A 25,582-nucleotide genomic window follows, 5' to 3' on the forward strand; every position below is an offset into this window, starting at 1 on the left:
TAGGACTAAGATGAGAAGAAACTACTTCACTCGGAGGGTGGTGAACCTGTGGAATTCCCTACCACAGATGCCTGTGGAGGTCAAATCACTATTTAAGAAGGAAATTGATAGATTTCTCGACTCTTGATGTGTCAAGGGTATGGGGAGTTCACGGGAGTTTGGCATTGAGATAAGCGGATCAACCAAAAGACCTACTCTTTTCAATGTTTCTCTGTTACCTTTGCCTAGTGCACTGTGGTCAATTGCTGCCCTAGGTGAGTACAGATGCTGTACAGAGTTTAGCAATTAAATTTGGGATTTTTCTGGTGTATATGGTGGTGTAGATTCAAGGTCAAAATAAAGAATTCTGCAAGAAGATGGAAGGAAGATTTGCCAGCTAGAGTACAGGCTATTGTGCAAAACTCTTCATTATTTCCTCCTGTCCCTGCCTTTTGGCAATCTTTTTCAAATTCCCTTGCCACTTGTATTCTGAACTAAAATTCTAAATTTGAGATCTGCTACTAGACTTTGTCGCTATATAACTGGCTAATAAAAGGTGTGCACCTGCAGACCACCCTTTCTACTGATGTGCCTCTCCATATTTACATAACTAACTAAGAACTGTGTGTAGGCAAACGTTTGTCTTGTATTCCGCATTGGAGGCTAATATCTGATCGCACTATTTCATCTTGAGGATGGTGGGCCATTATGGATTGGTGGGCAGTATATGAGAGAATACGTTTAGCTGGTAGTTATCTTATCCTGTCCTCATCCAATATCTGTGCATGCACATTCCGGTAGAGGGAAGTTTATGTAATCCAATTGTGGGGAAATTCTGGATTTTTCAAAAATAAATTGGGAGGAATGCGGAAGGAGACCAAGAATTGTATCTTGATTTCATAACCACGGGGTGGATGGATTTATGATGTTGAATGTCACCACTTCAAAGTAATCATTAAATATAAAGTATCTTGGTACTTTTTGAGGCATGACGAGGTGCTATATACATTTTTGGATGCATCATCTTTGTGCCAAAAAACAGACATCCCAATGCTATTGATGTTAAAGTCCCACTGCCTCCAAGTTGGTCAGACGTCTCTGCACTGGACCCAGTGCTTACACAAGTTATTGGGTGGAAACTCTCAGGAGAACAGGTAAGCCACTTACTAAGATGTTAAATTCTTCTTGCTTCATCTCAGAAAATAAGCTGCACTTTTCTTTATAGGACTCTGTATTCAGCGATATGCATTGAATTGGCATCACAGGGATTTGTCGTCGCTGCTGTGGAACACAGGTGAGAAAGAAAATTGAACTCCCATCAACAAAATCCTTTGAGCAAATTACATCTGAATTATACATCTTTAATTGTGAACTTAAGAAAAACAATAAAGCATAGAATGTTCAGCCAGAGAAATTTTATTCAATTAACTAGGTAACTTGACATGAATAAATTCCAACCCCAGCAGCGATTAATGGTCCAAATTGCTTGGTGGCATATACTAGGAGTTTGCCAGATTTTGTAGCTGGAACACCACATAATATATAAAACAAAGTAGGTGCTGAGTTTGGAAGAAGTTGTCTGATGGTACACAGTGCTCCCATTGTGCATCAGTGAGGGAGTCAATGATTTAGGTGGTGGATGGAGTGCTGATCTAACGGGCTTCTGTGTCCGTGATTGCACGAGCTTTTGAATGTTGTTGGAGCTGCACTCAGCTGCTCTCTCTTCCATTTCTACCATCTCTCTCACCTCACCAGTCATCAACTTCCTACTGTAGAGCAAATTGTGCCTCTGCCCTTCACTTGCATTTTAATCCCACCTTTCCACCTTCTGAATCATCTTGCCCACTTCTATAGGGGTATGTTAGCTAATTCACAGCCAGACTCTACTCCTAGCCTTTGCATCTTTTCAGTGCTAAAGGCCATGTTGCCAACTTAAATAAACTTTTCTCTGATTTTGCCAGAATTCTATGACTCCGAAGTAAGACAACTGAGCCTAACTACTCAACCTTGATACGTATTCTGAATTGGGGAGAGGAAATCCTGCAGTATTGATTTTCCAGATGTCCTGCAGAAATTAACTGTGGGAAGTCTTTATGTTTTCCTTCAGCAGGTTTCATGCCCAATGGTGAGTTGAGACATTGGCGATCTGTCTGATGGGATGCCAGGAAATGTTACGATCCCAAGAGTTGGGGTATTGGTGAGGATGGAGGCTTGTTGGACTTGGAAGAAAAATCCCTGCTGCACGTGACCCATATGCAGTGCAATGACGACACTTGCCTCATGGATTCAGCCCTTATTGTCTCCTTTTGCCCATCAAAATCCAAAAGATCATATTTTCTTATGCAAGCATGTGAGGCAAAGATTGAATAATAAGCCTCTGTTGAAGCAACATAGGAGTCCTATGCTTGGATGTTCACAGATTAAAGTGTGGTGAAGTCATGTAATGAGGAACATATTTAAATCAATTCACCTGGGACAAGTACAGGAACCATTTAAATGCAATAGTTTGCATTTAAATAGCCTCTGCCAGAGGTGCGATCAGACATAAAGTTGAGATATTAGGAAGAATGTCAGAAGAATGGAGAACTTGTGGTGCTTGGCTGAGGCTGGAGGAGGTTAAAACAATAGGGAGGGGCGAGACCATGACAGGATTTACATGCGCACATGATCATTTTAAACTTGAGATGCTGGGTTACCGGAAGTTGGTCTCAGCCAACAAGGAGATCATTGAGTACAATTTGGTCTGTGACGAAAACCAGGGAATTTGAAGGTCAAAACCTGAGTTACATTGGTGCTGATGGGGACCAAAGAGAATGATATCAGTTTTTCTGAGATTTAGCTAGGGAAAATGCCATCGCGCCAGAGTTTATTGCCTGGTTTGAGCTAATAGCAAAGGATAGAGCCCTGTGATCACGCAGGCACAAGAGGCGTTGCCATGTAAGAAGATGTAATGTCTGTAATGCAGTTATGAGTGGAAGTAGGAAACGTACCATGGAGTTGGGACTGTTAGGAGGAGGATGGATTGAGAGTATACATGCAGTGAGCAAGGATGTTGATAAAAGTTAGCCAAAATCACCCAGGATGTCACTTATTATTTTGACCAGAGCAGTCTCCGCGCTGTCGTAGGATGGAAACCCAGATTTGAGGCTGAAGTAGTTTCACAGAGAAAGCTGTGAAAGAGTATTTTTCAGCAAATATCTGACAATATTATGAAATAACATTGTTCTGCATATGGGAGGTGAATTTATTATATAGGATGTGGTAAACAGACACTTGGACAGTCATGGTCTGATTGGGCATAGTCAGCTTGAATTTACGAATGGAAATCATGTCTGACGAACTTGTTGGAGTTTTTTGAAAAATTGATATGAGAGTTGATCTGTTTGGATTTTCAAAAGGCCTTTGCTAAAGTCCCTCGCAGGAGGCTGATGAGCAAAGTCAGAACACATGGGATCAGAGACAACATGCTGTCATGGATTGAGACTTGGCTAACAGGCAGAAAACAGAGAGTAGGAATGCACTAGTCATTCTCTCATTGGCAGGCTGTGGCTAGAGGGGTACCATAAGTACTTGGGCCCCAGCTGTTCACAATATATATCAATGATTTGGATGTGGAGATCAAATGTAATATTTCCAAGTTCGCGGATGGTACAAAGCGAGGCAGAAATGTGTATTGTGAGGAAGATGTAAAGTGGCTATAGGAGGATTTGGACACACTTGGTGAATGGGTCAGAACATGGCAGATTGAATGTAATGTGGAACGATGTGATGTTAACCATTTTGGTAGAAGGAACAGATTTGCAGAGTAATGGTAAGAAATTAGAACGTGTAGATGTACAAATGGACCTGGTTATCCTTGTCCATAAGTAACTGAAGGCTAGCATGCAGGTGCAGCAAGCTATTAGGAAGGCTAATGGAATGTTAGCCTTTATCACCACAGGATTTGAGTACAGGAGTGAGATCTTGCTTCAATTGTATAGAAGCTTGGTTAGACCGCATCTGGAGTACAATGTGAAGTTTTGGGCCCCTTGCCTCAAAAAGGGTATTATTGCTATAGAGAGGGTTCACTGAAGGTGCACCAGACTTGTTTCGGGGATGGTGGGACAATCTTAAGAAGAGATTAACAAACTGGGCCTGTATTCTCTAGAGTTTCAAAGAACGAAAGATGATCTCGTTGAAACCTACAAAATACTTAAAGGAATAGAGAAGGTAGATGCAGGTATGACGTGTCTAGAACCTGGGGGAGCAATTTCAAAATAAGGGGGATGTCACCTAGGATCGAGATTAGGAGACATTTCTTTACACTGAGGGTTGTGAATCTTTGGAATTCTCCACCCCAGAGGGCTGTGGAAGCTCAGTTATTGTGTATGTTTAAAGCAGAGATTGATAGATTTGTGATTAACAATAGCATAAAGGAGTATGGGGATGGTGGGTGTGAAAGGCATTGAAGTGTCTGATCAGCCATGATCTTATTAAAGGGTGGAGCAAGCTTGACGGGCTAAATGGCCGCCTGCTGTTACTATGTTCCTAGGTGAAGGGATGTTGTGTGTGTATGTGGAGATATGGGTTTGTGTTTGCAGCATGAGGGAATAAATCTGGAGTCCTAAGTTATAAATATTCATCAAAGGAGACAGCTGCATTCAGAAACCCACGATTAACTATTCTTCCTCATTTATTCAATCTTCACAAATAGTCAAACGTCTCCTCAATCCCACTGGGGACAAATTACTTACCAGTGATATTTTAATGCAGTATTTTTCAAACATTTTTTCCGGGGACACATTCTTACCAGCCAGCCAACTCCGGCCGATCTTCGCGGCCCACCATTTTCTCTTACCTTTAATGCAAGAGGCGAGCCTGCTTGGTCCTCCTTTACTTGTTTGCTGCTGACAAAATAGAGGATTCGCACACTCGCCCAAAGCGCACTACGTTCGGGGTGGGTGACCTGCTCTCTGCCTTGCTTCAGGCAGGAAGATTCCACTGAATTTTTTTTAAAAGTCTTCTCCTGGGTCAGCGTGCTGACGTCAGGAGGAGGCGCTGTTTCTCTCTGGGCTCTGCGCATGTGCACTGGGAGGCGCTGTTTCTCTCTGGGCTCTGCGCACTGATAAGCGGGCACGCATGCGCAGTGCGCCTGCATTTTCTTAGCTGGTCGCGGCTGTCATTTTTAAAGCCACTCGCAACCAGCATTTTTATAAGCCGGCTGCTGCGGCCGTTGCGTGTGAATTCCCACGATAGGGAAAGCTGCGATGGATGGCACCGACACCCACCTGCAACACACCCACAGGTCGTGACCCCCACTTTCAAAATGCCTGTTTTAATGAATACATTGAAGCTGTTTTGGTCGGAGGCAGATTCTGCATTTCTATTGTCAGTGTCATCTTCCACTTCTGAAAGTGCACAACAATAACTAGATTTTCCTCCTCCAGGCAGTAATCCTTTTTAATCCTTTAGATATTGGGATAACTCATTACTTATCATGTAGACATCTGACAGTTGTTGACCAATCAATTAGGCCAGGCTGATTTTCATTCATTTAGTTTCTGCAGCCACTGAAATGCTATCACCCGGCTCCACAGTTTGTGTGGCATGTCAGAGATTCTTCTAGAAAAGATAATCAGGAGCTTCCAACATCAGTAACTTGCCAACAAAGCATAATCCTCCAGGATTTGGAGTAACTACCTCATGCTGGAAGGGTATTTGTGTTCAAATGTACTGCAACATTTGTACCTGAAGTACTCATGACTAAATTACACTGGCTCTGTCTCTTCCTCACCAAACAAAGAAGTTGTCAGTAAAGCTTCACTGAAATGGAATCATTTTCAACACAGACACTTGTTTGTAGTTTGCATTTTTTGTTTAAAATAAATTGTCAATTATGGAACAGAACCACAAAAGTCCCAAATAATAACAGAGCCTGTAATCTTCATTTCCAGTATTTATAGATTAGGTGAGAGATTTTCCTGGAATTTGGCAAAGGCTGTTGGCGGGCGGGAAAAGCGGCATTGAGCCCGTCAATGGCAAATGGCAATTTTCACACCTTGGTGCTGAAAACCTGCAGCAATGGGTTCCACACCGTATCGCTAGCAAAGTGGCCTCTGATTCGCCTGCCCCACCATCATCTCAGCGCTGCAATCATTGGGGCGGCACATTTAATGTCCACCCCAGCGCTCAGCAGCCACACTTTGCAGGTCGCCAGGAAGTACTGGCTGCCAAGAAATCTGACCAGACTTTTGGATGCCTCCCTGGAGAGAATACTGGATGTTGCAGAGGCCCGTTCTACTCCCGCTCAGGAAGAAAACCATCCAGCTCACACCATTCACACATCCACGGGGATCTCACTCACTGACAACTCCAGAGACATCACCACTTGCTCTACCACACATCTTCCATCTCCCCTGTGGGCCGTGTCCTCATCACCTTGCTGGTCCCAATCACCATCCACACGTATCAGGCATCCTTATCATCTGCCCTGACACGCATCCTGCTTACAACTCTCCCAATCTGTTCTCGTGTAGGACCAGCTGGCTCTCAACAAGTGGGAGAGATCCCAGATTGATGGAGGGATCCAGAACTCTAGGTTCTCGCCGACATCGAGGACAGAGCCATTCAGCTGTCCGGGGAGGATGCCAACCAAAGCTGTGCAGATGATGAGATCGGCAGTGATGAGGATTTAGCACTGCAGCATCTATCAGACAACAATGCTGTGAATCTGCCTCCTGTTTCTAAAGACCACAAGAAAGAGGAGCAGAATTAGGCCATTTGGCTTGGGAAGCAGCCTAGGAAGTTCGCCAGCCATGTCCTTGACTCCAGCCCCAACATCAGCACAGAGAGAGGGATTCACAGACCCTAATATTGAAGAACTGTCACAGCGCTCACCCACACTCCACCAGTGCCAAGACACGCACCTTGGTGGGACCTAGTTCTAGAGTAACCTTGGGGCCACAATCTGGTGAGCACATCACACTTTCAGATCGACAGCAGGTGGAGGCAGGAACATCCCAGGGTGCCGGCACTTGGAGGATTGCTGGAGGCCAGGAATCTGATGAGTCCCATCAGATGACAAATCTCTGGATGTGGTCAGACCTTAGTTGCTGGAGCTCCAAAGGCAAACCTAGGGGTAAACAGGAAGGTGTGTCTGGTACATTCCTCGGATTGAAAGGTTGCATGGAGGTGTCAAAACTAACACCCCCTCCCGCCAGACCCTGTTCGCTCTGAATAGGGCCCTGGTACTCTGGAGTCTTACCCTTCAACCAGGCCCCAGTCTCCTTTCAGTGTTATGCAGGACTGGCTCCAGTGTTACGCTGGTCTTTCAAGACCAGCCTGGTCACTCTCCAATCAAAGGCTGGTAATCCCCAGTCAGAACCTGGTTGCCCCCAAGTCAAAAGGCACAAAGGAAGATGCTTGTGGTGGTTGGACTCTGCTCCAGGACATCAATGCAGGAGTTTCTCGGGTCGATATTCTAGGCCCAAACATCTTCAGCTGATCCACAAATGTCCTTCCTTCCATCATAAGATCAGTAGTAGGGATGTTCGCAGATGACTGCACACGATTTTATGCACCATTGGCAACTCCTCCGATACTGCAGCACTTCATGTCCAATTTCAGCAAACGTGGACAATATCCAAGCTTGGGCTGACGAGTGGCAAAGAACATTCACGCCAAACAACTGCGAGGCAGTGACCATCTCCAACAAGAGAGGATCTAACCATCGCCCCTTGGCATTCAATGGCATTATTATCGCTGAATCTCCCACTGTCCACATCCATTGACAGAAACTGAACTGCACTAGCCATATAAATACTGTGGCTGTGACAGCAAGTCAAAGACTAGAAATCCTGCGTCGAGTAACTCACTTCCTGACACCCCTCCCCAAGCCTCTCATCATCTACAAGGCACAAGTCAGGAATGTAATGGAATACTCTCCACTTGCCTGGATGAGTGAAGCTCCAACAACAGTCGAAGCTCGACACCATCCAGGACAAAACAGCCCGCTTGATTGCACCCCTTCCACAAACATTCACCCACTCGACCACTGAACTGTGGCAGCTATGTGTACCATCTACAAAATGCACTGCAGGAACTCCCCAAGACTCTCATTGCAAACCCATGACCGCTACCATCTAGAAAGGAAAGAGCAGCAGATACCTGGCAACGCCACCACCTGGAGGTTCCCCTCCAAGCCACTCACCATCATGACTTGGAAATATATCACTGCTCCTTCACTGTCACTGAGTCAAAATTCTGGAATTCCCTTCCTGACAGCACAGCGAGTGTACCTACACCTCGGGGACTGCAGCAGTTCAAGAAGGCAGCTCACCACCACCTTCTGAAGGGCAACTAGGGATGGGTAATAAATGCTGGCCTAGCCAGCGGCATCCACATCCGGTTAAAAAAAAAAAAAAGATTACCCACAGTCCAAGCATGGTCCCCCAAGAGTCAAAGGCTCGTTGCCCCAATCAGAGTTGTTTTTTCGGGCAGCACAATGGTGCAGTGGTTAGCACTGCTGCCTCACGGCACTGAGGTCCCAGGTTTGATCCATCTCTGGGTCACTGTCCATGTGGAGGTTGCACATTCTCCCCGTGTTTGCGTGGATTTCATCCCCGCAACCCAAAAGATATGCAGGGTAGGTGGATTGGCCACGCTAAATTGCCCCTTAATTGGAAAAAATAAATTGGGCATCAAAATTATTTTTTTTAAAATTACAATAAAATAATAGTTGTTTCCCAACGTCAGCCAACTTAATACGTGAAGCCGTTCTGCGAGTGCTCCGTTCACCTCCGATGCTCACCCATCCGGGGAGTGCTCGGCAGGTACATGTGTTTAAAGCCTGTCATGATTCGTGCCGCCGTGGATGGATCTTTTGACAGGCTGGTATGATTATGGTGTATGGGCCCAATAATGAGATGCAAAGGTATTGAAATGAGTTTCCCCAATGTTGAAATGCAGCCCACTACTGATGGGTCGGAGGGGATGATCGCAGCAAACCCAAAACACGACTTTGGCATTCTTGCAATATTTTCTGTTCCTGTCGTGAACCCTCCTGATGCTAATGGGAGTGGAAAATCGCAGTCTTGGTCTGGCCAGACATTACTGTTGTGAAAGATGAATTCCCAACCTGTGACTGATTAACCACTGCAATTAAGTGGAATCAAAGGTTCTTACTTTTTACTTGCTTGTTTTTCATCAAAAATAAGTAATTCCAAGGTTCATGCCTCTCAGCAGGAATATTTTGCTGATGCTGATGTATTCTATTGTTAAGGGGACAAACCAAATATCACGGGTCACTGCTAAACTAATTAGAAAAGGGCATTCAATTTCAACAGTGCTTAAGCTAGTTGTCTTGTCTACACTGTCAGTTCAGGAATAATGGAAGCAAGTCAATATAGGCAACAGGAGAATTGCAAAGTCAGCAATTTGAATTTGTGGTGGAATTGAACACTAGTTCAAACTATGAATTCTACCAAAACGTTTCTAAGTTAATTTGTGGCGGGTATTTCAGGGGGTTTCCATCCAGCTCTGCTGGTGAGTTCCCCACCACTATTCAATGACACTTAGTCACTTTTTTGGGCCCTGGGGAGTTTCTAACCAGTTTAGCCCACATATAGATTTTATTTTAGCTCTAGGGAACTGAACTGTGAGATCGGGCCACCATTTTTGAAAGGGTGCCCCGATCTCTAAGTGAGCTTGTGGGTCCCCACACTCCCCCACACGTGGGCAATGTCATCCCCTCCCCCCACGCCCCCACGCACATACACTACCCCACACCCCCCAAGTGAGGACACCTCGCTATGTGGTCCTCGGCTTGACCCCCTCCAATCTTGTTTCATGGGCATGGCCACCCCCTCAGCACCTGAACATTGGCAGTGAAACATTGGCACTCGGGCACCCTTACACTGCCACGTTGGCACTCATGCAGTGTCCCTACTGGCTTCGTTGTGCCACATGGAAACCTTAGCAGAGCTAGGGTGGCAGTGCCAAGGTGCCTGAGTTCTATAAGGCCAACCCCGGAGCCACCCTGCACTTGCCTTGACTACCCAGGTGTCTCCGATGGCCCGGGAGACCCCTCGGTGGCCCGGGAGACCCCCAGGGCGCCCCTGTTCCATGTTTGAGGAACAGAACTCATCGGCGCCTGGCTGCAGCTTCCTGGGGAGGCTGGAGAATCGAGGCTACCAGTGAATCCCGGGCAGGTAGATCGCAAGTAGGTTTATGAGCTACTTCCGTGAGCGTCATTTGGTCCCGCCCATTTTGCGTGGAGTTCCATCTCTTTTTTTTTCTTAAAATAATTTTTATTAAAGGTTTTCATAAAATATCGATAACAAAATGAGAAAGAAAAAAGAACCCAACAGGGTTAAGTACAAAACACAATCTAAAAAAGCAACCCCCCAAAACCCCCCCCCCCCCCCCCGCCCCGGTACCTAAATAATAAATTAACATTAACACCCCGACTTAAGACAACAGGTGTATACATCCCCTCAGACCCTTCCAGTGTAAATAACATAAACAAAAATAAAGTAAACCCCACCCCCACCCCCCCGAGCTGCTGCTGCCATTGACCAATGTCTATCGTTCTGCCAGAAAGTCTAAGAACGGTTGCCACCGCCTAAAGAACCCTTGTACCGACCCTCTCAAGGCGAATTTCACCCTCCAATTTAATGAACCCTGCCATATCGCTGATCCAGGATTCCAGGCTTGGGGGCCTCGTATCTTTCCACTGAAGGAGAATCCTTCGCCGGGCTACCAGGGACGCAAAGGCCAGAATTCCGGCCTCTTTCGCCTCCTGCACTCCCGGCTCCTCTGCCACCCCAAATATTGCGAGCCCCCAGCCCGGTTAGACCCTGGATCCTACCACCCTCGACACCGTCCTCTCTACGCCCTTCCAAAATTCCTCCAGCGCTGGGCATGCCCAGAACATATGGGTGTGATTTGCTGGGCTCCCTGAGCACCTAACACACCTGTCCTCACTCCCAAAGAACCGGTTCATCCTTGTCCTGGTCATGTGTGCCCTGTGCAGCACCTTAAACTGTATGAGGCTGAGCCTCGCGCACGAAGAGGAAGAGTTCACCCTCCCTAGGGCATCTGCCCACGTCCCCTCTTCGATCTCCTCTCCCAACTCCTCCTCCCACTTACCTTTCAACTCCACCACCGAGGCCTCCTCCTCCTCCTGCATCACCTGGTAAGTTTCCGAAATCTTCCCCACTCTCACCCCCCCCCCCCCCCCCCCCCCCCGAGAGCACCCTGTCCTGTACTGTGTGTGGCAGTTGCCGTGGGAATTCCACCACCTGCCGTCTGGCAAACACCCTTACCTGTAAGTACCTGAAGGTGTTCCCCGGGGAGAGCCCGTACTTCTCCTCCAGCTCACCCAAGCTCGCGAACTTCCCGTCCACAAACAGGTCCCCCAACTTTCATATCCCTGCCCTTGCCACCCCAAAAACCCTCCACCTGTTCTTCCTGGGGCGAACCGGTGGTTCCCCCGTAATGGGGTCCACGCCGAGGCCCTAACTTCCCCCCTATGCCGCCTCCACTGCCCCCAAATTTTGAGGGCCGCCACCACCACCGGGCTCGTGGTATACCTCCTTGGAGGGAGCGGCAGCGGCGCCAATGCCAGCGCCCCCAGACTCGTACCCACACAGGACGCCATCTGCAGCCTCTTCCATGCAGCCCCCTCCCCCTCCATCACCCACTTGCGCACCATCGACGCATTGGCGGCCCAGTAGTACCCACAGAGGTTGGGCAGCGCCAGCCCCCCCTATCTCTACTCCGCTCCAGGAACACCCTTCTCACCCTCGGAGTCCCTCGCGCCCACACAAACCCCATTATACTCCTGTTAACCCGCCTGAAAAAAGCCTTCGGGATAAACACGGGGAGGCACTGGAACAGGAACAAAAACCTTGGGAGCACCGTCATTTTGATTGACTGCACCCTACCCGCCAGGGACAGCGGCAGCGTGTCCCACCTCTTGAACTCCTCCTCCATATGCTCCACCAGCCTTGTAAAGTTAAGCCTATGCAAGGCCCCCCAGCTCCTGGCCACCTGGACCCCCAAATATCTGAAGCTCCTCTCCGCCCTTTTTAGTGGGAGCTCGCCAATCCCCCTCTCCTGGTCCCGTAGCTGAACTACGAACAGCTCGCTCTTCCCCATATTGAGCTTGTACCCCGAATTCCCTAAGGATCCTCATTACCTCTGGCATTCCTCCCACCGGGTCCGCCAAATACAGCAGCAGGTAGTCCGCATAAAGCGACACCCTATACTCCTCCCCACCCTGCACCAACCCCCTCCAGTTCCTCAACTCTCTCAGTGCCATAGCCAGGGGTTCAATCGCCAGTGCAAAGAGCAGGGGGGACAGGGGACACCCCTGTCTCGTCCCTTGGTGCAACCGAAAGTACTCTGACCTCCTATTTGTGGCCACACTCGCCGTCGGGACCTCATACAACAGCCTAACCCAACTGACAAACCCCTCCCCAAACCCGAACCTCTTCAGCACCTCCCACAGGTACCCCCACTCTACCCTATCGAAGGCTTTCTCAGCGTCTATCGCCACCACTATCTCTGCCTCCCCCTCCCTCGCCGGCATCATGATAACGTTCAAACGCCTCCGCACATCCGCGTTCAACTGTCATCCCTTCACAAACCCCGTCTGGTCTTCATGGATGACCTGCGGCACACAATCCTCAATCCTCGTGGCTAAGACCTTCGCCAGCACGTTGGCATCTACATTTAGCAAGGAAATCGGTCTGTAAGACCCACATTGCAGGGGATCCTTGTCCCGCTTCAGGATCCAGGAGATCAGTGCCTGGGACATCGTCGGGGGTAAAGCCCCCCACTCCCTTGCCTCATTGAAGGTCCTAACTAACAGCGGGCCCAACAGGTCCATATATTTTTTATAGAACTCAACCGGGAAATCGTCCGGCCCCGGTGCCTTCCCCGCCTGCATGCTTCCTATCCCTTTGATCAGCTCCTCCAGCCCAATCGGGGCCCCCAGTCCCGCCCCCAGTCCCTCTTCCACCTTTGGAAACCTCAATTGGTCCAGGAAACGGCCCATCCCTCCCTCCTCCCGTGGGGGCTCGGATCAGTACAATTCCTTGTAGAAGTCCCTGAAGACCCCATTGATGCCAACCCAACTCCGCACCACGCTCCCTCCCCTGTCCTTAACTCCCCCGATCTCCCTAGCTGCATCCCGCTTCCGAAGCTGATGCGCCAGCATCCGGCTTGCCTTTTCCCCATACTCTTAGACCGCCCCCTGGGCCTTCCTCCACTGCACCTCCGCCTTCCTGGTGGTCACCAGGTCGAATGCGGCCTGGAGGCTGCGCCTCTTCCTCAACAATCCTTCTTCAGGTTCTTCCACATACCTCCTGTCTACCCTCACCATCTCCCCCACCAGCCTCTCTCCCCCGCTCCCTCCGATCCTTGTGGGCCCTGATGGAGATCAGCTCTCCCCTCACCACCGCCTTCAGTGCCTGAGTTCCATCTCTTAACGTCTCGCGGGACTCCGGTGAATCTCATGAGGCACGGAACCTGTCCTGAGGCCTCTCCCAGGGTTCTCTGGCCGCGTTGTGCTCTTGCTTGAACACAACGCGGCAAGAGAATCGCGCCCTATATTTAGCCTCTGACTGGAATGTGTAGCATTTTGCAATAACTGCTAGTTTTATATGTTTGTTTCTTAGAGATTTTCTTGGTCTCAATGGGCGCGATTCAACCAAAATATTTCTCCAACTTCATTTTGGGTGAGTTTGGAGGGGAGCCAGCTTTTGGGGTGAGATCCAAACCGGTATTCATCCACACTTAGTCATTTTGCTGGGCCTTGGAGTTTCGCTGAACTCCTCTAAACAGTCTCCAATACCACTACATCTGTCCTCAAATAAGGGGACCAAAACTGTGAACTATACTCCAGGTGTGGTCTCACCAATGCCTTGCATAGTTGAAACATTCCTTACACCTCTACTCAATTCTTTTTACTATAAATGACAACATTCCATTTGCTTTCCTGTTACCTACTGCACATGCATGCTCGTTTTCTGTGACTCATGCACGATGACACCCAGATCCCTCTGCACTGGACCACCCCAAAGTCTCTCCCTATTTAGATAATAAGTTGCCTTTTCATTCTTCCGACCAGAATGGATGACCTCACACTTATCCACGTTAAACTCCATCTGCCATATTTTGGCCCACTCTCCTAACCTTTCTATATCCATTTGTAAGGTTCTTATTTCCTCACTGCAAATGCAACAAGCCACTGCAACAAAGATGGTAATAATAATAATTGGTCCAAGTTTGACTGGAGTGCGAGGTGAGTCTGAGATTGGCCTGATGAAAACGAGGAGGCAATGTGGAAAAGGGGCTGTGCAAGATGTGATAGAGGAGTGGTGGGGGGGGGGGTGGAGGATGGGGCTCACGATGGCAGCCAGAAGGTCAAGGTGGTGGGTGAAGACAAGCCATCGAAGGCAGATAGAAGCTGGATCCCCAACAAGATTGCATGAAAAGCAGAAGGGGATAGATGAAGACTCCAGATGCAGAGAGTAGAGGTCCAAGTAGGGCACGGGCTTGGTGGGAAGGATGGTCTCATGGAGGGACAGACCACTTGAGGCTGCTAGTACTTTTATTCTGGGTTGCTGACACCCTGCACAGTCTGGTGAAGAAAGGTGAGCTGGGGAGAGTGACACGAGTGTGCTGGACTGGTATTTCAGTATGGCGCTGGGACTTTTGAACCTGCCTGCCAATGGCAGGCAGATGAATCCGGTAACTCTGAAGAACTCTCCTGGGCATAAATAATGAGGTTCCAAGTGGTCCATTCTGGCAAGCAGGAAAGGTGCCGCTGGAGCCATCTGCTGCTACGCCATTCCGGGCGAATTCTCCCATTATGTCTGCGATTTTCAGAGTCTTGTAGCTGTTGTGAAATCAGTGGAATAGAGCCACACACTAAATGGAAGATCAGCATTTGACCTCATTTTGCAAAACACAACGTGAATGGGAGCTCTTTGATGGTTACTGCTGAATTTCTATTTTTAAAAACACATCTGATTAGATTTTTGTTAAGGTAATGTTTTATATGCAAAAAAAAATACTGAACTGCAATGCATGTTTAAAGATTTTCACTAAACCCAAGTGGTAAAAGTAGAAGTGTGAAAATGGAGTATTATAGAGGTTCACGAGAGTGTAAAGGCAGTATTTAGAGCTTCCAATGATGGAAGAAATGCTTATAAATTCATATTTCTCCATGTAAATTCACTCATTTCAAGCTCATCAAAACATTGTTACCTTCAAATATATTTAATACCAATTGAAAATACAGAAGGCCAGGATTTTCCACGAGGCATTGGCTGGCGGCAGGATCTTCAAGTCCCATTAAAGTCTACGGGCTTACCTGGCCCTTTGTGGGAGGGGGGAGTGGGAGTTAGAAATCCCACTCTAAATATCAGATTCACAAATGAGTTGTCCAAAAGTTCCTCCCTGGGGAAAATTATAAAAGGTCAAATTAACCATGTACGTAATCATTATCCATGCTAAATATTTGCTATTTGTGCAATTGTGGCAATTCTGAGGGAATGTGGAAGTGCGTGGAGCCCAGTACATTTCAAATTGCTACACCACATTATTACCACTCTATCCGTAGGAAGAAGACTCTCCTGAACTCTGTATTGGATTTATTCAGAATTATATTGTATTTCTGATCTCAGACTCCCCAGCAACTGGAAACATTTCTTCTTCATTAGCCTATTTAAACCCTTTCATTATCTTGAACATCTCTGTCAGGTCACCCCTTGGCCTCATCTTTTCTAGAGAAAAAGGGCTTTAGTATGATCAATCTTTCCTGACAGATTGCAAGACAAGATTAGCATAATTTATCTGCCTTTCAGCTCTGTCAGTCTAGAGATGAATCTCAGTGGGTTTCTAAATGAACCGTGTCACTTTGTTTCAGTGATTTTTGTACTCTTTGATTCCTTTTACTCCTCTGTTCCGTGCAGACTTTATCTGAGCAATAAGTGGCTACTCATTCTTCCTACCAAAATACACCACCTAATATTAAATCCATTTTGAAGTTACTTGCCAATTACATGCCCATGCTGCAAGCTTCTAATGTCTTTCTGTATTTTGTTGCATTCTTCCTTTCTATTAACTACACCCAATTTGGTGTCATCTGCAGATTTTGAAATTATACTTCCTGCTCCAGAATCCAAATTATTGATATAAATTATGAACACGATGGTCCAATATCGATCTGTGCATGTCCTATCTTTTGTCAGTTTCCGGTAGCTGCCTTAACCCCTACTGTTTTTCAGTCATTTTGTTATCTTTCCACATGCTTTGAACTTTGTCATTAATCTATTATGCAAAACCTTATCGAATGTCTTTTGAAAATCAAAATATATTTCTGAATATCAAAATCTGATTCCGTACTTATCAGGGAAACTAATACAGTAACTTCAATATTTGTGCTGCTTGGCTATCATTACCCTTCTTGCATGACCTTTTCTATTTGCCTTATTAACAAAACAGGAAAAACATCATTATAACTTTGTACATCAATCCTCTACCCTTTCCTATTGGATTTTTGTAATTCTATCTGTAATTTCTTCCCCACCTTTTCAAATGCATGGATACAATCCATCCGGACCAGAGGTTTTAAACTTTCTCAATTTAATTTATCAAATATCATCGCTTTCATTTCTATCTTGCATGTGTTTTTTTTTTTAATACGTCATGAGATCTGGGCATCGCTGGCTGAGCTAGCATTTATTGCCCTTCCCTAATTCCCTGAGTGAACGGAGTGGCTTGCTGGGTCATTTAGGAGTCAACCATTGCTGCAAATCTGGAGTAAGACCAGGTAAGGATGGCAGCTTTCCTCCCCCTAAAGGACAATAGAGAACCAGATGGGGTTCTACAGTTTACCTTCCCTCGTTCAATTCTCATTCCCCCAATTGCCATCTATAACTTTGGCCTTTGTCTAATTTATTCCTTTCTCGATCATTATTTTAAACCTTCTTATGATCACTTGCTGAGATATTCCCTGCACTTTTCTTATCTGCTCTGGTTTATTTCTCATCATTAGATCCAGCAGTGGTAGCTCTCGATTTGGCTCCCTACAAATGGGGTAAGAAAGAAATCCTGAACAAACTCCATCCCCTTTTCCCCTTCCTGTATCTCGTGCCAATTTATTTGGGCAGTTGAAATCTCCCACAAATATTATTCAATGCAGTTAACTTATTTTATTTTAAAAAAAAAATATTTTCTACAAGAATTTGGATAAACGAAACCGATGAAAGCCGAAGTAAAATTATACAACGTAATAAATAATCAACACCCATAGCCCCTCCTCCCATCCTGCCTTCACCATTTTAGCCCCCCTAGCCCTGCCCTCCCCCTCCAACTTGCCCTTCTGCTGACACCTCAATCCTCCTCAAAGAGTTAATGAACGGCTTCCACCTCCGAGAGAACCCATCAAGCCACCCCCTCAGGACGAACTTGACCTGCTCCAGCCTCAGGAATTTTGCCAGGTCGCTCACCCACACACCCACTTTCAGTGGCCCTGGGTCCCTCCAAGTAAGATTAGTGTCCGGGCTATCGGGGAGGCAAAGACCAAAACATCGACCTCTCTTACCGCTTGGGCTCCCGGGTCTTCCGACATCCCAAATATCGCTACCTCTGGGCTCGGGGCCACCCTTACCCCCAACACCTCGAACATACGTCCGCAAACCCCTGCGAGAACCCTTTCAGCTTCGGACATGCCCAAAACATGTGGATGTGATTCGCAGGCCTCCCTGCACACCGCCCCACCTATCTTCTACTCCCTCAAAGAACCTGCTCATCCACCCAGCCGTTATATGCGCCCTGCGGACTACTTTATACTGAATAAGGCTGAGTCTCGCACGAGGATGCATTCAACCTCCGCAGAGCCTCCTCCCGCGTCCAAGCCTCCACTTCCCCACCCAGCTCCTCCTCCAATTTGTATCCCCTCCCAATCCATTGCTCCTTGTAGACCACAGATACCTTCCCGTCCCTCGCCAGGATGTCAGGGTTATGGACTTCGCCCACAGAGCAGGCACGCCCCATGTACCAGGGTGTCATCGACTGCACCCGCGTGGCTCTGCTGTCGCCATGGCGGCATGGGGCACCATTTATGGACCACAAATTATACCACATCCTCAATGTCCAGCTCATCTGTGATGACACGATGCAGATCACAGAACACAACTATTATTGGGGAGAGCAACAGCCGGAGGGATGGCTCTTCAGGGACAAAGAGTATCTCCTCAGGAGGCGGCTGATGATGCCAGTGCAGGGGCCATAAACACCCACTGAGACTCATTACAATGAGGCACGTGCTGGTCAAGCAGGCAATTGGACCAGTTGAAGGGGAGATGGGAGTGCTCTAATTCAGTCACTGCAGTGGGGAGAGCAGCTGGACCTGTAGGAGCGTGACATCTCCTCGGATGAGGAGAGCAGCAAGGATAAAAACGCAGAGGAGAAGGAGGCAGAAGCAACACTGGTAATGGCCAGGACCCGCATGGGCTGAAGGTCAAGGGACCCCCTCATGGCATCTTGGTTTGGGGGTTACCAGTGCTAGGGAGTGAAAAGTTCTCCAAGCAGTGGGATTGACATCAATTAACAACTGAGGTGCCTGCAAGAAGTCATCGTGAGATTTCTAACATTCATGTGCAGTGTCATGAGAATGTCACTTTAAGAAATGTCTGTCTGCTCATGTTACTGCAGTGATGTCAGAGTGTGGGTGGAGCTGGGCTGTCTGTCAGCTTTTTACTTTTGTTTTAGGCTGTTTGCTGCAGGGTGTGTTTTAGTTTTGTTTTCAGATTTGGAGCTGAAGCCAGACAAAGCAGGTGTACTGTTGATCTCTCTGCCATGAAAAAACTATCTCTTGATCATTTGGTGAATTCGGAATTATAAATTCCCGTACCAGCCTCCCTGAACAGGCGCCGGAATGTGGCGACTAGAGGCTTTTCACAGTAACTTCATTTGAAGCCTACTTGCGACAATAAGCGATTTTCATTTTCATTTAATTTCAAATGTTTTCAGTAGTAAATGTAAACCTGATGTGTTTCTGTCAAAAGGGGTTTATTTTGTCTTCTGGATGTTGTATGGGAAGTTATTAAGGATTACTTAGTGTTGTATTCTTTGGGGGTAGTATTTGAATTGATGGTTGCTAAGATGTTAACTATGTTTTAAAAAGGTTAACTTGAGTTCATAGAATAAACATTGTTTTGCTTTAAAAAAATAACTTTTCCATTTCTGAAGTACCACACCTGTAGAGTGGGCCGTGTGCTCCCCATACCACAATCTATTAAAAGTGGTGGGTCAGGTGAACTCCATGATACACTTTGGGGTTCTCTAAATGTTGGCCCATAACAAATTGGGGCTCGAGGGAGATAAAAGTCTACCTATTGGATTGGCTTAGTGAACTTAAAGACAGTGAGGGGTGAGCATATTGTGGTTGCTTATCAGGTGTGGTATTCTAGTTTAAGTGGGGAGTGTGTTGTGGACAATGGCTCTTTCAGAGACTCTGAAGTTTTTGGGGGTGGAGACGGTCACACACACTACCTTACGGACAGAGACTGATAGATTTGGCAAAAACATTGCAGTTAACATTACCTGACAAAATGCGAAAAGGTGAGGTAATAATGACGGTGGCTAAGCATTTAAAATTGCATGCGATACAGTTTGACTCATTGGAAATGGCAAAAATTCAGTTACAAATTAAACAAATGGAACATGAGAAAGAATTAAAGCAGCTTGAATACGAAAGAGTGGAAACAGAAAGAGAGAGCGGCAAGAGAAAGAGCGCGGAAAACGAAAGAGATAGAGAGGAAAAAGAAAGAGGAAAAAGAAAAAGGAAGAGAGGAAAAGAAGAGAAAGGAAAAAGGAAGAGAGGAAAAAGAAAGGCAGAGAGGGAGAGGAAAAAGAAAGGGAGAGGAAAAAGAAAGGGGGAGAGGGAAAAGAAAAAGAAAGGGGGAGAGAGGGAAAAGAAAAGGAGAGGGAAAAGAAAAAGAAAGGGGGAGAGAGGGAAAAAGAGAGAGAGAGGGGGGAAAAGAAAGAGAGAAAAAGAGAGGGGGGGAAAGAAAACGAGAGAGAGAGGGAAAAGGAAAAAGAGAGAGCGAGGGAAAAAGAGAGGGGAAAAGAAAGAGAGAGAGGGGAAAAAAGAGTGAGGGGGAGAGAGAGGGGGTAAAAGAAAGAGAGAGAGAGGGAAAAATAAAGAGTGAGAGCGAGGGAAAAGAAAAGAGAGAGAGAGAGAGAGAGGGGGAAAAAGAAAAAGAGTTAAAATTGGCAGACATAAAGGGAAATGTACAGTTTGAGGATCGTGATGAGGACAGTGAGGAAAGAGCGTCAAAGTCGAAGGCTTGGTGGGAATCTATCCAAATATGTCCAAGCATTGCCAAGGTTTGATGAGAAGGAGATAGAAGCCTTTTTCATTTCATTTGAGAAGGTCGAAACAAATGAAATGGGCACAGGACATGTGGGTATTACTGATTCAAACAAAGCTGGTAGGTAGGGCTAGTGAAGTGTTTGCATCATTACCGGAGGAGGTATCTGGGATGTATGAGGAGGTGAAAAAATCCATCTTGGGTGCATATGAACTAGTGCCTGAAGCCTACAGACAAAGGTTTGTAAATTTAAGAAAAGAACTTGGTCAAACATAGATGGATTTTGAAAGGCTCAAACAGAGTAATTTTGATAGGTGGATAAGGGCTTTAAAATTGACCAAACGTATAAAGCTCTCAGAAATTATACTTTTGGAGGAGTTTAAAAATTCAATTCCTGATGTAGTGAGAACTCGTGTGGAAGAGCAGAGGGTTAAAACTGCGAGGTTAGCAGCAGAAATGGCAGATGATTATGAATTAGTTCATAAATCAAAGCTTGGTTTCCGACATCAGTTTCAGCCTGTGAGGGATAGAAACTGGGGACATGAGAAATACTCAAGTGGTAAAGGTAAAGCTGATCTGATGGGAGATAATAAGGAGAGTGGACCTCAGATTAAAAAAGAAATCCAGGAGGGTGGAAAAGAAATGAAAAATGTCAAATGTTTTCACTGTAATAAACTGGGCCATGTAAAGTCAGTGTTGGTGGTGGAAGAAAAGCACTGGGAAGGCTGATGTGGTAAAACAGGATAAGACAGTGGGGTTTGTTAAAGTTGTAAAGGAAAGCCCAAGTTAGGGCAGCACTGTGGCGCAGTGGGTTAGCCCTGCAGCCTCAGCCGAGGTCCCAGGTTCGATCCCGTCTGTGTGGCGTTTGCACGTTCTCCCCTTGATTGCGTGGGTTTCGCCCCCACAACCCAAAGATGTGTAGGGTAGGTGGATTGGCCACGCTAAATTGCCCCTTAATTGGAAAACATGAATTGGGTACTGTAAAAAAAAAATTTTTTTTACTAAAGAAAAAGGAAAGCCCAAGTGAAGCGAAGGAGGTGCAAAAGATTATACAGCCTGATCAAGAGGTGATTGCTAAGAAGGTGCCAGATCTCTTTGAAGAATTTACTTGTGTGGGTAAAGTTTACTCATGTATCAGGAGGAGCAGGTAAAGAAGTCACAATTTTAAAAGTTACGGGAGCTAGTCAATCTTTAATGGTAAGAGATGAGGAGTTATGTAGCTTGGGAAGAATGTTGCCAGGAAAGGTGGTGATATGTGGAATTCAGGGTGAGAGGAGTAGTGTTCCATTATATAAGGTAAGGGTGGAAAGTCCAGTGAAGAGTGGTGAAGTGGTAGTAGGAATAATAGAGAAACTATCTTGTCCAAGAATACAGTTCATCTTGGGTAATGATATAGCTGGATCGCAGGTGGGAGTGATGCCTACTGTGGTTGATAAGCCAGTGGAAAATCAGACAACTGAAGTGTTGAAGGACGAATATCCTGGGATTTTTCTGGATTGTGTAGTGACAAGGTCACAAAGTCACAGGTTCAGACAAGAGGAGAAATCAAAGAGTGAAGATGAAGTGAAAGTGCAATTGTCAGAAATGATTTTTGATCAGATGGTTGAAAAAGAACAAGAACAGGTGGAGGATGAGGTGGTTATTTTTAGTTAAGGAAAATTGGCAGAGTTGCAACAAAAAGATATAGAAATAAAACTGATGTATCAGAAAGCATACACGGAAGAGGAATCTGAGTGCATACCAGAGTGTTATTACTGTAAAAGTAGTGTCTTGATGAGAAAATGGACACCTTTACATATGCAGGCGGATGAAAAGTGGGCAGAAGTTCATCAAGTAGTATTGCCGGTAGGGTATAGAAAGGTGTTGTGAGTTGCACATGAGGTACTAGTGGGAGGTCATTTGGGAATAAGGAAAACTCGAGCTAAAATACAAAAACATTTTTATTGGCCTGGACTACATAAAGATGTAGTTACATTTTGTCAATCATATCACACATATCAAGTGATAGGGAAACCTCGAGCAGTGATAAAACCAGTGCCCTTAATACCCATTCCAGCATTTGAGGAACCTTTTACAAGGGTCCTAATTGATTGTGTAGGACCGCTTCCTAAAACAAAAAGTGGGAATCAATATTTTTTGACTATAATGGATGTGTCTACTAGGTTTCCAGAGGCCATTCCGGTACCTAATATTACAGCTAAAAAGATTGTGGAGGAGTTACTTAAATTCTTTACTCGATATGGACTACCCACAGAAATACAATCAGATCAAGGATCACATTTTACCTCCAGGATATTGATGTTATGGATAGCTTAGGAATAGAAACAATTTAAATCAACTGTGTACCATCCAGAATTGCAGGGAGCATTAGAAAGGTGGCATCAGACATTAAAGACAATGTTGAGGGCTTATTGTCATGATTATCCAAAGGATTGGGATAAAGGAATTCCATTTGTACTGTTTGCAATTCGGGATGCATCTCATGAGTCAATCAAATTTAGTCCTTTTGAACTAATTTTTGGTCATGACGTAAGAGGACCACTTAAATTGATTAAGGAAAAATTGGTGATTGAGAAATCTGATCTTACATTATTGGATTACGTGTCAAATTTTAGGGAACAATTAAATCGAGCAGGTGAATTGGCTAGACAACATTTAAAAGTTGCACAAAATGTGATGAAACGGGTAGCGGACAAGAAATCCAAAGTTTTGTAGTTTTGCCAGTGGAGATAAAGTTTTAGTATTGTTAGTAGTAGGTGAACCTTTAAAAGCTAGGTTTTGTGGACCTTATCAGATTGAAAGGAAATTAAGTGAGGTGAATTATGTGGTACAAACACCAGATAGAAGGAAGACTCACCGAGTGTGTCATGTGAATATGCTTAAAGGGTACTTTGAAAGGGAAGGAGAGAAAAAGGAGGTTTTAATGATTCTAACTCGGTGACGAACCAAAACCAGATGACTGTGAATTTGGCATACCTCAAATTAAATTGGAAAACGAGGATGTTCTTTAAAAAATGGGATCAATTGTTGAGTTACCTTCCAGAGGAAAAACAGACTGACCAGAAAGAGTTATTGATATCACATGGGCAAGTTTGTCGAGATAAATTGGGAAGTACTAAAATGGCTATACATGATGTAGATGTGGGAAATGCTGTTCCAATCAAACAACATCCATATAGACTTAACCCTATAAAATTGGCACATGTTAACAAAGAGATTGAGAGTATGCTTAAAAATGGCATAATTGAAGTGGGTTGCAGCCAATGGAGCTCACCCATCATGATGGTACCTAAACCAGACAGTACCCAATGGTTGTGTGTGGACTATAGAAAGGTTAATGCAGTTATAAGAACGGACTCTTATCCTATCCCATGTTTGGAGGATTGCATTGAGAAAGTGGGAGAATCAGCTTTTATTTCCAAACTGGATTTACTTAACGGTTACTGGCAGGTACCTTTATCCGAAAGGGCGAAGGAGATTTCAGCTTTTGTGACTCCAGATGGTATATGCCAATTCAAAGTTATGCCATTTTGCATGAAAAACACCCCAGCCACATTTCAACGGTGAACTAACAAAGTTGTTTCAGGAGTACCAAATTGTGCGGTATACATCAACGATCTGATAATTTTCAGCCAGACATGGACAGAACATTTGAAACATCTGATGGAGTTATTTGATCGACTGCAGGAGGTGGGTTTGGTGATAAACCTAGCCAAAAGTGAATTTGGAAAAGCCCAAGTCACTTTCCTTGGCCATACAATCGGACAGGGTCGAATGGTCACACGGGATGTGAAACCAACAGTTGTTGAGGAGTTTCCGATACCCTCAAGATGAAGAGAAATAATGCAATTTCTTGGCATGAGTGGATTTGATCAAAGATTTGTGCAAAGGTTTTGCAGCGTAATCACTCCACTGATGGACCTGCTGAAGAAATGTCGAATATTTCAATGGACAGCGGAGTTTCAACAGGCATTTGACTGCCTGAAAGCTGTGATGACCAATGCTCCTGTGTTGGAGAATTACAAGGGACTCTGTGATCAGATTGAACTAAAGTATCTGACTTTAAAGAGAAATGCTGAGGCGTAGAGAAATGGACGGATCGTGCAGAGACCTTTTTTGTTCAAAGAGACTGTCAATCAAAAAGAATTGCAGTTGGAGGAAGAAGAACAAAAACAAAAATGGACTATATTATTATTCCTGTTTGTGTGTATTGTTTTTTGAAACGAGAAAGTATATTTACTGTGTGCATTTCTTAAAGGATAGTGAGAAGGTGAAAAATGAAACCATCTTGAAGTTGATGGTTTATTTTTTTTTTCTTGGGGGATGGTGTCATGAGAATGTCACTTTAAGAAATGTCTGTCTGCTCATGTTACTGCAATGATGTCAGAGTGTGGGTGGAGCTGGGCAGTCTGTCAGCGTTTTACTTTCTTTTTAGGCTATTTGCTGCAGGGTGTCTTTTAGTTTCATTTTCAGTGTTGGAGCTGAAGCCAGACAAAACAGGTGTACTGTTGATCTCTCTGCCATGAAAAGACTATCTCTTAATCATTTGGTGAATTCAGAATTATAAATGTTTTCAGTAGTGAATGTAAACCTGATGTGCTTCTGTTAAAAGGTGTTTCTTTTGTCCTCTGGATGTTATTTGGGAAGTTATTAAGGATTACTTAGTGTTGTAATCTTTGGGGGTTGTATTTGAATTGATGGTTGCTAAGATGTTCACTATGTTTTAAAAAGGTTAACTTGAGTTCATCGATAAACATTGTTTTGCTTTTAAAAATTACTTTTTGATTTCTGCTGTACCGCACCTGTAGAGTGGGCCGTGTGCTCCCCATACCACAATCTATTAAAAGTGGTGGGTCAGGTGAACTCCATGATACACTTTGGGGTTCTCTAAACTCTGGCCCATAACAGCAGGGTCATAAAGCTACACTCTTACAGAGAATGATGATGGATAGAGCACTGAGGACAAAACGATGCTCCTCTCATCCTCTACAATATTTCTGACTCCTGCCTGACAGAGAGTGGACCCCGTCCTGCCAATGAACAAGCTTATCATTGATCGGTTCAGAGATGCCGGATGGCAAATCTCAGCTGCGACACCCCCTCTGAGGTCAGGGGTCAAGGTTTTTCTCTACCTTGTGTGCAAGGTGGGCAGCCTCTCAACACTTTGTCAGCCCTTGGAATCCTCATCACTTTGGAAGAATGGTTGAAATGAGAGGCATGAGTGTTGATGTTGT

At 45.4% G+C, this 25,582-nt stretch overlaps 1 protein-coding gene across 4 annotated transcripts in view; it reads left to right on the top strand.

The window, feature by feature from the left end:
* Nucleotides 1-25,582, top strand: part of pla2g7 (phospholipase A2, group VII (platelet-activating factor acetylhydrolase, plasma)) — a 176,773-nt gene that overhangs the window by 67,945 nt on the left and 83,246 nt on the right. For 3 of the 4 annotated variants that reach the window (XM_072498844.1, XM_072498846.1, XM_072498847.1), the window contains exon 5: nucleotides 1,205-1,273. The exons of the other annotated variant lie outside the window; for it this stretch is intronic. In XM_072498844.1, coding sequence (XP_072354945.1) covers nucleotides 1,205-1,273 — 69 coding nt within the window. The remainder of the gene's footprint in view (nucleotides 1-1,204; nucleotides 1,274-25,582) is intronic. 4 annotated transcript variants of the gene reach the window in all.

The sequence above is a fragment of the Scyliorhinus torazame genome, chromosome 4, assembly GCF_047496885.1.
Source record: "Scyliorhinus torazame isolate Kashiwa2021f chromosome 4, sScyTor2.1, whole genome shotgun sequence".
Taxonomy (NCBI): domain Eukaryota; kingdom Metazoa; phylum Chordata; class Chondrichthyes; order Carcharhiniformes; family Scyliorhinidae; genus Scyliorhinus; species Scyliorhinus torazame.